This window comes from Terrapene carolina, unplaced genomic scaffold (assembly GCF_002925995.2).
Source record: "Terrapene carolina triunguis isolate 2854851 unplaced genomic scaffold, T_m_triunguis-2.0 Scaffold30245, whole genome shotgun sequence".
NCBI lineage: Eukaryota > Metazoa > Chordata > Testudines > Emydidae > Terrapene > Terrapene triunguis.
Window position 1 is genome coordinate 1 of NW_020694596.1, and position 12,813 is coordinate 12,813.

General features: G+C 49.6%; 2 protein-coding genes across 2 annotated transcripts; both read right to left on the reverse strand.

The window, feature by feature from the left end:
- Positions 1 to 8: 8 nt before the first annotated feature.
- LOC113409158 (adhesion G protein-coupled receptor E3-like) lies at positions 9 to 7,063 on the reverse strand (the record flags this gene model as incomplete). The annotated part of the gene is made up of 7 exons (XM_026662776.1): positions 7,019 to 7,063; positions 6,334 to 6,423; positions 5,617 to 5,800; positions 4,594 to 4,713; positions 3,329 to 3,528; positions 1,896 to 2,066; positions 9 to 125 (listed from the first exon to the last, which is right to left on the reverse strand). Coding segments are annotated over exons 1-7 (912 nt in total), but the record flags the coding sequence as incomplete, so codon positions are not given.
- Positions 7,064 to 8,074: 1,011 nt separating this feature from the next.
- On the reverse strand, positions 8,075 to 12,807 carry LOC113409157 (IgGFc-binding protein-like). The gene is made up of 2 exons (XM_026662775.1): positions 12,744 to 12,807; positions 8,075 to 9,312 (listed from the first exon to the last, which is right to left on the reverse strand). The coding sequence occupies exon 2, from the start codon at positions 9,263 to 9,265 to the stop codon at positions 8,075 to 8,077; it is 1,191 nt and encodes a 396-aa protein (XP_026518560.1). The 5' UTR covers positions 9,266 to 9,312; positions 12,744 to 12,807.
- Between the last annotated feature and the right edge of the window lie 6 nt (positions 12,808 to 12,813).

Genomic DNA, 12,813 nt, shown 5'->3' on the forward strand with positions numbered 1-12,813 from the left:
AGGTGGAGGGAGGTGCTGACGTTGCGGATGGAGCGGCACAGGAGGAAGGTGAGGATGGCAAGGAGGAGACACAGCAGGGAGAGGGTCAGTCCCATGTAGGTGATGATGGTCAGTGGGTAACTGTCCTGTAACACAGCAGAGGGAGAATCACCAGTGAGCCCTGTGACGCTATATGGAATATGGGTGACCATTTATATTATGCAACAGAGTCCTGTGGCACCTTTAAGACTAACAGATGTACTGGAGCATAAGCTTTCGTGGGTGAATACCCAATACATCTGTTAGTCTTAAAGGTGCCACAGGACTCTCTGTTGCTTTTTACAGATCCAGACTAACATGGCTACCTCTCTGATACATTTATATTATGGATACCAATATTACAAAATTGCAATGAATCTTACAAGATATGCCATGGAAGATATGAGTAGAAAAGTTATGATTTGCTAAGTATGAGAATCTTGTTTATATGTATGTATCCTCTTTGCATCATGAGTTATAAATGTGTGTGATATATCTCTGCTGTGTTTCTGGGTGACACCCCCAGACAGATTGGCATCAGCACTATACAGTCTGTTTGATGGCCCATCAAGGGTAATCAGCTATACCAGCATTTCTCAAATTGGGGTCCATGAGCCCCGCTGACCAAGTCCTCCACCTCCCTCCCAGTGTCTTCTGCACGCTGGGGAACAGCTGTTCAGAGGCATTGAGGAGGTGCTGGGAGGAAGGGGAAGTGAGAGGGGTGGGGGTGGGGAGCGCTCGGAGGAGGCAGTGGAAAGAAGCAGGGAAGAGGAGGAGCATGTGTGGAGCTGGGGCGGGAAGAGGTGGGGTGGGGCCTTGGGGGAAATGGATGGAATGGGGGGTTTGGGGGTCTGCAAAAAAAATTAAATCAAAATGGGGATCCTCGGGTTGCTAAAGTTTGAGAACCACTGACTCTACAATGAACCTATTGAGAGAAGCGAGGGGCTATGCCTAGGAGTCAGCAGGACATGTAGGGACATGCCTATGGACACGGGACTCCAAGCACCTTTCCATGCCCGTGTGCTGTGAGCTTGTGTTTGGGACAGAGGAAGTACAAGCCACGTGGACAAGGATATAAAAAGGCAGCTGCATCACCTCCATTTTGTCTTCAATCCTGCTTCTCACCTCTGCAGTAACTTCTCTACAAACTTTGAATAAAGGTCTGATAGACCCATCTAAGCTTTGGATGTGTTCCAGAGGGACTTTACAAGCCAGCAAACTCAACAAAGCTGCTAAGAACCTGATATATGGACCTTTAAGCCATATGTATCAGATTGCTTTGATCATTTAACAACTCTCTTCTCTTTCTTTTCTTTTCATTTATAATAAAACCTTTAGTTTTAGATACTAAAGGATTGGCTGGCAGTGTGGTATTTTCCACACTAATCCAAACTAATATTGCCCTGGCAATGTGGCTGCCCCTTTGGGAATCAGAAGAACATTTTGTTAAGTGAATAGAGTTTTAAGTAACTTCTCACTTTACAGGACCTGTCTGCTGTTTGGCAGCCAGAGACTGGAATGCAATAAAGGGGGCTGTGTGATTTCTTTTTTTCAGCTTCTCGATAACCAGTGTGGGGGATCCGGAGCACAGATTGTGACTGGTTGGTGATTCTAACTACAGAGTTAACTACCATTTTGGGGGGAATCTGCTCTCCTTTTTGCAGCCTGCCCTGACCTTGGCATTTTCAGTGTAGGCTGCTCTAGGCGCCTCGGATCACAACCCCAGGCCAGCCCCCTTGACCCTGACCCTTCCTGTATTGCCACAGATTATACCCTGAGGTTCCTACTAGGCATTCATTCAGCAAAATTCCCATTGATTTTGCCCAGGTCAGGAGCTCAGAGTCCAGCCCTTTGATCTGAGTCTGACAGTGAGATACCTCCACTTCGGTGTGACCCATAAGGAGTGCGAAGCTGGAGAGATGGTCACAGCTGCAGATGGTGTGAGTGCTGTTCGTGTGGAGAACAGTGCAGCCATCCTCAGCCCAGGTGCCTTTCCCAGCGATGAATTTCCAGTGAACGCAGTGAGCCTCTTCCTCCTCTTTCTTCGCCTGGAAACAAAAACACCATCATCCTCTTCCTCCTCCTCCTCACTGGATCATGGGGAGAACACGGTTTCTTTTGTCACACATCTCTAATAGACAATAAGAAACCTGAATTCACCAACAGCTTCATGGCTCTCATTGTGCTGCACCTAACAGCCATTTGGGACTTCCCATTAGCAGTGGAAATACAAGCGAGACCCTCCAGTTCCAATAGCACAAGCCCCCAATCCCAGAGCTAAAGTGGTAATTCCCTTAACTCTGAGCACTGCAGGGTCTATGACACACAATTTTGCAGTTCCAATTTGAGCCATTAAAGGCATTCACACACCTGCCCACAAATATCCACATGCACCCTAGCAAGTTCATTACTTTATCAAAGAAGGCACCATCTCGTGCTGTTTTCCTGAACTCTGTTATCTATAGGGCAGAGGTCCCCAAACTGTGGGGTGTCGCCCCTAGGGGGACACAGAGGAACCTTCAGATGGACATGACAGGCCTCGGGTCAGCCACCATGGGGGGGCAGAGAGGGAGCACCACCCAGCCCCTCCCCACCCTGAGCTCTGCTCTGGTCCCACCAGTAGCCGCATACCCAACTTCCAGTCCCATCTCTGGCAGCGTCCCCAGCTTCAGCATGGCTCCACTCCCAGCCCCAGCCCCTTGCAGCTCCATTCCCAGCCCAGGCTGGGGGCAGGGGCGGGGCTGGGAACAGAGCTGCACCTAGCCATGGGCTCAGCTGCTGGCCCCACCACAGTCTGGTTGCTGCGCCACTCCCGCCCCCAGCCTCAGCCCCCGGCCATGGCTCTGGTCCTGCTCCCGGCCCCAGACCCACCCCACACCTGCATCCCCAGCCCCCTTACCCCTGTCCGTGTTCTTCCCCACCTCCCCCGAGCCGCAGCCCCGCTCCCGGCCCTGGCTCAGGGGGAGGGGCGTGAACGGGTTGGGAGGGGTGACCCTCAAAAGTTTGGGGACCACTGCTATAGGGAGATGCCTTCCAATTATTCCTGCTCTAAGGGGTGAGCCAGACAATTGTTACTCCTGAGCATTTTACATGATGAATCATAACCCAATCAGGCCTGGTGCGAACCCTATGTAACGTCCTCCACCAAAACAGCCCCCGTGTCAGGACTGAAGAAGCTCCCTCTCTTTCTCAGATAACTGTTTCTCAGTCCAGAAAGACAACACAACTCAAATGCCCTGCAGGAGATTCACCTTTTAAGTGACCACCTGGAGCCCTGGGCACAGAGCAAAGTAAAAGGATCTACACTCACCTGTCTATGGCGCAGAGTGAAGTTCACAGGTTTGGAGATATTCATGGGCCTCCCATCTCCAATAGCCCCACTCACCACCCTGGAATTCAGGTGAAAACTCCTCAATTTCTCATCAACGATTAGATCTCCCTCGTTGAGAAATCTCTTGTCAATGATGGAGTCCAGGGTGGAGTAAGAAATAAAAGCAACAGCCCCAGAATCTGAAAACATGAAATGATGCTTCATCATACAGCCAGGGACACTGAGACAAAGAAAGAGCAAGCCAGGTGCCAAAGGTCACAGCAAGTCTGGGAACAGAACCATAGGATATCAGGGACCTCAGGAGGTCATCTAGTCCAAGCCGCTGCTCAAAGCAGGACAAATCCCCTGACTTTTTTTTTTTTTACCCCAGTTCGCTAAATGGCCCCCCTCAATGATTGAACTTACAACCCTGGGTTTAGCAGACCAATGCTTAAACAACTGAGCTATCCCTCCCCCCAGCTGTCCTGGCTAGCAGTTTGAGCTTTAACCACTAGAATATGTTGCCTCCTCCCTCCTCTTCCACAGAAGTGTTTCAGTGTTCGAAACATTGGCATGCACTATGGGAGTGTGAGTCCTAAAGTGCACTAATGTACATTAAAGCACACTAGGGAACCTTTAGTGCACACTAGTAGGGTCTCTACAGACCAATTAAATGCACAGTATGTTAGTGCTCTTTAAAAAAAGTCATACCCCCACACTGCACGTTATCCAGCTAGGTAAACAGCCCTAGGTGAAGGTGAAGCCATAGTTTTTCTTGGTTAGGAGAGGCAGAAGGGTTGGTTAGTGAGGAGCTTTCCCTGGTGATAAAGAGTTAAGAACCAGTCCCACTTTGGTCATACTGGCCTGAAAATTGGAGTAAAATTGGTAAATAGTATCCTGGTTCCATTCCAGGACGTCACGCACGTCAACCTGGGGTCTAGCTGGGCTCATCATCAGGACATCACATGTTGGACCAACGGATCTCTGATCTTTCCATTCTCTGGACCAATTCATATGCCTATCAAAGCTTCTCTCTCCTCCCTGCCCCTCCCATTGCTCGGTTTTCATGCTGCGGGACAACCCGGAATAAAGGGCTCTGCAGAGCTCAACGGCCTGAGAAACACTGGCTCCGCCAACAAGGTCCACCTAGTGTCAGGATAACAGAGGCAAGCAAGCCAGCCTGGGGTGAGAGGAAGGGGAGAACTAAGGCTGGAGTTTGGTGTTTAGTTAAAGGGGTGAGTGCTTGGGAAGCACCAAGATGGTACCTTCTGTCGCTGCTCTGGTGACCGTATCGCAGTGAATGTCCATTGTCTCCTCCGGACCTGTCAGCCTGAAGACCTCATCACAGGGACCTGCAGCCGGGACAACGAGGAGCGTCTCGATAGCTGGGGAGGGAAATGGCAAAGCCTCTTGCTGCAAGGGCAAGGCAAGTTTGGAGCTCCACTCTCTCTGAATCCCACCACCTCCTCCCCCTTTCTCCTCACCTCCATTTCTCTGTGTTTCCCTGAGCCCCTATGGCTGACCTCCTATGATCTATCATCCCTGGGTCCCTATGAAGATGCCACTGTGCCAAGAGGCAGAAGGCAACTTCTCCCTGCTGCCTCACCTCTGCGCTTTAGCAGGGGAAGCAGCAGGAAGGGGTATTGCTGGGGGAGGGAGTGAAAGGAGGACGCAATGGCAGCTGCCTGTGGCGAAGGGGAGATTGGCATTGCTTTTAAAACCCTCTCAGGCAGCTGCCATTGCTGCAAAGCCCCTGGGCTGGGTTTATGGGTGGCGGGTAGCATAGGCTGGGGAAGGCTGTGCCTCTCCAAACAGCCTGGCATGGCCCCGCCCATGCTCCGTCCCCAGGCCCTCTCCTGCCTGCTTCCAGTTCCCTACCCGCTCTTCCATGGCTGAGGGGCTGGGGCAGGCAGGCTGGGACCAGTGCTCACAAGGCCCAGGGCTCAGGACACTGGGGCGGGGGCCATGCCGCATCACGCTGCCTGCCCTTCCGCCCGGTACTGCAGTTGGGGGCGCTCTGGGGCTGGGGCAGCCTGGGGGGAGGAGGGTTGCTCTGGGCTGCAGAGGAAGAGAGGGGGTGGAATGGGAGGGACGGGCCTTGGGCGGAGAGGGAGGGACTGCGGGCTAGCCTCTCTCAATGGCTCGTTCACCTGCCGCCCATGGCTGGGTTATAAACCCCGAGAGAGGGGCAGCGAGGCAGCAGTGGAGGAGCATACTTGAAAAAATGAGTATAACCCCCTAACTCACAGCCACCACCAGGTGATGTGGGAGCCTCCCATCCTCCTCACCCATAGACTCTGTTGTCAAGTTCTGGGTCTTCATCTCTGGGGAACTCAAAGCAGCCGTCAGTGCAGCCAATTCCACACTCTGCAGGAGGAACGTCACGGCAGAGGCCACTTCCCTCTTGCTCTCGTTCCCACCAGCACTGAGAGTGGAGCCATTCAGGAAAGAATCAAAGGGGCCAGCAACTTCCTGGGATTGGGAAAGGAAACACCCTGAGAAGGAGGGAGGATTTCAGTGGTTCATGAGACACATTCTTCAGACTACCAGGGGAACAATGACCCCTCTTAGGGACATATGGGTTCATAGTGACCTTCCCCACTCAGCGGGACTGCAGCATTCTCAAAGAGGGAGCCCTTTACAGAGCGAGTGAGGCTACTGACGCTTGCTCAGGACTCCACAGTAAGCTGAAGCCAAGGTAGGGCTAATGCCCTGTGTCATTCCCTCCTCATCCCTGGTCCCTTCAGTGTACGGGCCAGAGAACATTGCAACAAATCAGCAGACATCTAGGTTCTCTGTGTTGCCCCCGGAAGCAATTTGGATCTTCCTAGGACCAGTGGGGACAGAACTCAGATCCCCTGCCACTTAAGCTAGAGAGCATGCACATGCACACACACATCCCTTTTCTGAAGAGCAGCTACAATTTCTCCCAAAGTTAGACTGCTATTCCAGTGCTCAGGGCATTTGGCCATAGAGCGCCCACACATAGGGGCAGAACCTCTGACCTGCAGCAATACTGCTCTGTCCTGGGCATACATGGTCTCCAAATTCACTAAGGTTGATTTCATGAAGGAGCAAACTTCACTGGTGCTGCCCTGCAGAACAATCAGAGGAAATGGGTTATTTCTGCAAGCATGGAAACGCCACCCAAAATTAAGGTTAATGGTTCTGCAGAGCGATGTTGCTTTGACCTATGGCTGGCTGGGTGTCCCACTGGAATGCTACAGATTACGACACGTTAAGGCTAAGTGTGGTGAAGCCCACAGACACGCTGATATTTCACATAGTTTTGAAGCTTTCATTCATATTAATGAATTTCTCCTTCCCTTCCTAACAGGGGTTTGTAAGGATTATTATCCTCCTTCTACAAGTGGGGAACCGATGCACAGAGAGACTGAGAAAATTGCCCAAAGTCACACAAGGAGTCTGGGGCAGAGATGGGAACCGAACTCCGACTTCCTGAATCTCTGGCTGGTGCCTTAACTGCAGAACTCTGATGTACAGTGCGTGGGGGCATCACACACCTAAGCATGATACGGTCAAGTTTTCAGAAGCACTTTGTGTTGGACTGATTCTGCTCCCACTGAAGTCAGTGGTAAACCCTGGATAAGCTGAGAATCTTCAGGCTCAAAGTTTTCTGTGTACAATTTGTGAAAACCCTCAAAGCCCAAATAAACCCCTTCGACGTACCTGCAGAAAGACATCTTTGCACATCTCCATCTGCTCTTTTATCTGTGGAGTCTCAGTCAGGGATTTAAAGGGAACATCTAGCAACAGAAAGAAAGGCAGGACAATTACATCAGGTCAACATCTGCAGGGCTAAGGTTTTCAAAAGTGTCTCGTGATTTGAGACATCTTAAAAGGGCCCTGACTTTCAAAGGTCCTGAGCATTCACCCTCTGAAAATCAGGCCCCTTTAAGGTCTCAGGTTAGACAACCAAAATCACAAGGCAATTTTGAAAACCTTGGCCTATGTGACACACCTAAGGCCACACACACACACAGGGACTCTAGGACAGAGCTGGGAATGGATGCTTGATCACTTGAGTCCTAGCCTAGCATTTTAGCCACAAGGGCCGTCCTTTCTTCCTACCAGAATACAAAGTTGATGATCTACCTAAACCCAGCAGGGGTTTTCTCCCTTTAACTGCATTGATCCCTTAAGCCCTGTCTATATGACAACTTTCAACTGAGTCTGTATTCAGTTAGCAATACATTCGGCTCCAAAAGCCTGGTGTGTGTCCACACATCACCTGGTTAATACTCACTTAAGCTTTGTGTATCTCATTGTTCAGTGTGTGTTATGTGTCCTCTAGGGGCTGGTCCACCAAGGGTCTGGTTCTGCTACAGCTCCTAGCTATGGGAGCTCGTCCCTTAGCTCAAACAGTAGTGGGTTATGCAGTTACAAGGTCAGAAACCACTTCTTGGTGGGGTGGATTAACTACAGTGACAGAAAAACTCCTTCCTCCGCTGTATCAAGTGCCTACACTACAGTGCTACAGAGGCACAGCTGCAGCGCCGTAGCTGTGCTGCTGTCGCTTCTGTAGTATGGACATAGCCTGAGTAACTGTGGCTAGTGGTGGCCTAGGATGGCATGCTGGGCCAAATTCTCAGCTGCTGTAACTCAATGGAGCCCCATCAAAATCAACAGACTTTACACCAGGCCCATCGTTGCCTCCCTGGTTGTGACACTGTTTTCTTTGCAGCATGGACACAAACTGTGGTCAAAATAGATTTTAAACCCATGCTACTCACCCTTCCTGCAGGAACCCGGAATCCCATAGCTGTCCATGGTGGCAGTGCCAACACTCAGGAGCGCAAATGGAGAGCTGGGATGTTCCACAGCATGGGATCTGATGGCAGGTCCAAGCGTATGCATGCCCCAAACGAACTCAGTGCCAGGGACTCGGTTCCACACCACATCCCTTAGAGGCTCATTGTCTAGGATGATGGCGCCAGTCTCTGATGTATTGGCCACCATCAAGGCAAAGTTCTCGAAGCCCTCCTGAGCATTTATAGAATACATCAGGCAGTAACTGGCAACATCTGGAACATTCATCAGGAAGGCGTGGGAGGAATTAGACATAGCTGCGCCCACGCTGTAGAATACCACCTGGATGCCCACATTAGCAGAGATGTAGACTGGGATCGAGGGCTTGACAGGACGCTGGAGTACACTGCCTCCTGCTAGAGTAACAGTCTCTGCCTGTTCCCCTACTTGATACAACATAGTTGTGTTCCGGGAAGCAGTGATGTAGACTATTTCATCTACTTTCTGCCAGGGTAAGGGAGGAATGATGTATGTTGTACCCCAGTTGCAAACTGGTAGGAGCTGCTCAAAGACATGGTTGCATTTTGTGTTATCAAAAAAACACACCTGGCCAACCAAGACAGCCACTGGCTTTTCTGAGACAATCCTGGTGCCAGACAGAACGGCTATGCCTTGTAACTGGATGCCTTGGAAAGCGCGGAGCTTAATTTCCAGTTTGGTGCCAGTGGAGTAGATCTGTGTTAGGTAATGTAACTTGCCTTTCACATGGACCTCCACGGAGTTGGGCTCTTGGTACGTCACAACAGAGAACTCTGGGTAACTATCTAAGGATACTGTAGAGGGAGTCACTATGTAGTGTTCATTTCCCAAGCTGGAGACAGGATACAGCACAGTGGTCTCAGGGCTCACATGTTTGTTGCTGACGGACACTACTGAGATATCTTTGTCAGCCTTGACTAGGACCACATTGGAGAACTTGGTAGTGCCCTTAATTCCCACTGACTCCGGTAGGCTGACCCACACCATCTCTCCCTGATTTACCATAATCTTCTCCTCAAACCTTCCCCCATCACCCGTGTAATTGGAGATGGAAACAGACACAGAAGTGAAGGCAAAGTAACCAGTAATTTGCACTTCAAATTGACTAGAGTTCCCAAAGTCCGCCATGTAGGAGGTGATGAATTCTCTTCCCAGAGTCTCAGTCTGACATGTGCCTGCAAGGAAAAATAGCAATAAAACATTGCAGGTGGAGAGAGATACTGTCAAGAGGTGGACAGAGTAAAAGGGACTGGATCAACTTTGTTCAGGCCAAAAAATAAGGCCCAGTAAAAAAGAAAAGGAGCTTGAAAATCTTAATGCAGCTAGAAAATTTTCCCCATTATATTTTTAATCTAAATTAAAATAATTTTTTTTTTAATAGTAAACATTATTTTAAATAATGAACAAGCACAACTTAGACAGCTTAGAACCCAACAAAGACCTTGGAACCAAACACGACTTCAGGGAATGTTCCAATCTGGATCAGAACTCCATGATTGTCCCTGATCTCTATAATAGTTCAGAACCAGAATCCTGGATCCAAACACTCATGGAAACACAGAAAAACTTCAGATCCAGATGCACACTTAATGATTTGGACTCAGCTCTAAGAATAATTGTTTGCCCTTCCCCAGCACCTCCTGTCTAAGCTCAAAACACTTTACAGACAGACATTAAATAATTCTCAGTCCCACCAGGAGATGGGTCAATATTACTGTCCCCATTGCACTGACGGGGAAACTAAGGCACAGAGAGGGTTAGGAGCTTGCTCAAAGTAACCCCACAAATCAGCAGAAGAACTAAGAATAGAACCCAAGTTTCCTGACTCTCAGTCTCTTGTGCTCTAACTGTTAAAACCTACAACCCTTCCCAGCGCTGGGAATAGAACTTTAGGCTGTTGTGTTGATAAGGGTAGGCGCCTTGGGCCTCTTGGACTGAGGTGATAATAAAACCCTTTTGTACTGTTACAACATTAAACACATAAGTGTGGTTTGGGGTCTTGTATCAAGTTATCACTGGCACCTTCTCCTGTTGCAACCACCACCATTAAATATATAGATATAGATATAGATAGATAGATATAGATATAGATATAAATATACACACACACACACACACACACACACACACACACAGAGAGAGAGCGCCTTTTATTAAACACACATAAGAAACAGATAAATAAAATTACAATTTAAAAAGTTAAATAAAACTTTCATTTAATAAGTTTCCTTTATTTCCCTTTTAGTTATATAGGGCCAGATCCTCAGCTAGTGTAAATCAGTGTAGCACCACTGACTACAACAGACCTTTGCTGATTTACAACAGATGAGGATTCTGCCCATTACCCCCAGCTGACATCCCACTTGGCTCTTTATAGAGAGATCCAGAAACATCGTATCCCCCAGTAAACATTTTATCCTCACTCCCGGAGCTCGCTCTCTCTGTCCTGACTGGAAAGAAAATTAAGGCCAAAAGTAATATAGCTTCTTAAATTTCCACGAGCTGAGAATCTGGCTGTCTAGTTTCAAGTCCTTTAATACGATCAGTGAGGGGAGATACTGTGAAATGCTGGGCCTCCTTCTCCTGTCCCTTACACCATATGTTGGCCATTGATTTCAGTGCATTTCTCCTGATTTACACTGATATATGTGAGAAGAGAATCAGGCCCATCATTCTTAGCCTCAATGGGAGCTGGCAGCAGGGCTGGATTTAGGGGCAGGTGACCCAGGCAACCACCTGGGGTGCCAGGTTTGGGGGGTGCCGAGCTTGAGGTGCCGTTTTTATTGTTAGTGACAAAATGGAAACCCAAACGTTTGAAGTAAAATGTTTCAAGTATTCCGTATGTGGATTCATTTTTCACTAGCCTCCTAGAATGTTCTGGACCTTTATAGATCTCATGGAATCTTCCAGATTTTCTGAGAACTACATTTTCCTCCAGCCTCTAAGAATGTTGTCAGCCACACCCTCGCAAGTATACACAGAGCAAGGAATCATCTAGGGTTGGCAACTTTCTAATTGCACAAAACCGAACACCCTGGCCCTGCCCCTTTCCCAAGACCTCACCCCTTCCCCAAGGCTCCGGCACCACTCATTCCAGCCCCCTGCCTCCGTTGCTCGCTCTCTCCCCCACCCTCACTCACTTTCACTGGGCTGGGGCAGGGGGCTGGGTGCGGGAGGGGGTGAAGGCTCCAGCTGGGGGGTGGCTCCAGGGTAGGGCCAGAAATCAGAGGTTCAGGGTGCAAGAAGGAGCTCCAGACTGGGGAAGGGGGTTCAGGGTGGGGGCTCTCACCAGGCGGCATTTACCTCAGGCTGTTCCCGGTGGGTGGCACAGTGGGGCTAAGACAGGCTCACTGCCTGCCCTGGCTCCGTGATGCTCCCAGAAGTGGCCGGCATGTTCGGCCCCTAGGTGGAGGCACAATCAGGTGACTCTGCGGGGTGTACGCTGCCCATGCCCGCAACCGCCGCCCCCAAAAAACTCACATGGGCCAGGCCAATGGGAGCTGTGGAGCTGGCACTGGCAGTGGCAGCAGAACTCGGAGCTTCGCTGATTGCCGCTGCACCTATGGGCCGGATGGGCCGGCTGCTTCCAGGGAGCTGGGAAGAGCCAGGGCAGGCAGGGAGCCTGCCTTAGCCCCACTGCACCGCTGACCAGACTTTTAATGGCTATGCGGAGCTGCCAGGGTCCCTTTTCGACTGGGCGTTCCGGTCAACAACCTGATGCCTGGCAACCCTAGTATCACCAGTTAGTCTTATGAGACAGGGATAAATCATGCATACAAATCATGCATCAAAGTCATGAAATGAGCTACAAATGCAAAAAAAAAAAATATATAAGGTATTTAAAAGTTTAACAAATGGAGGGGGGAGGGGTGCACCATTTGGTATAGGGCCAGCCCCGGCTGCCGGTCCTCAATGCTTCTCAGGATTTAGCTCCATTTATAGGATTTCCCAGTGCTTCTAATTTCTACATGAAATTGATCACGATCTCATTGTTAATTTCCAATTCTGTAATACTAACAGCTTCTTAAGGGGAAGCTGCCAAAAGGACAGACCCAGAGTTACTGCTACTTCATTCTCCCTCGCTCCTCTCTGACAGACCTCCAGGTACTGCAGTCCAGTATATGAAGTCTCCAGCTACCGCTTTCTGGGCCCACTTCTGGCTTTTCAGTATGGCCTAGTGACACTATTAAAAGATTTCTCAGTGGGACATGGCAACAGAAAGAGGTTCTTGTCCACTATGGGACAGTGTGTGAGCCGACTAAAACTGGAATACCCTAAAGAGTGACAGAGGGAGAAAGAGGGAGTGAATGGATAAACAAACACAGAGAAGGAGGAATTATCCCTGACACCCAATCTTTCCACTTCTCAAAATTCTGGGTTTTCCCTTCAGGGCCTGTTTAGAACCTGAGGTGTACCCACCCCGTTGGGCATTCAACTACTCCTAATGACCCAGATGCAGTGAACCCACACATTAGAGTCCAGATAATGCTGCTGAGAGCTGCCAAACCAATACCAGCTTCATTGCAGACACTCTATGTGGGACTCACTTATTATGGGCACAGAAACATTACACGAGGCATTATGTTTCACTAACCGGAGAACTTACCAATTCTGTTTGTCCTCTGGGCGCTTGCTGGTGGTAGAAACCAGAACAGTCCAAGGAGGAAAAACACTTG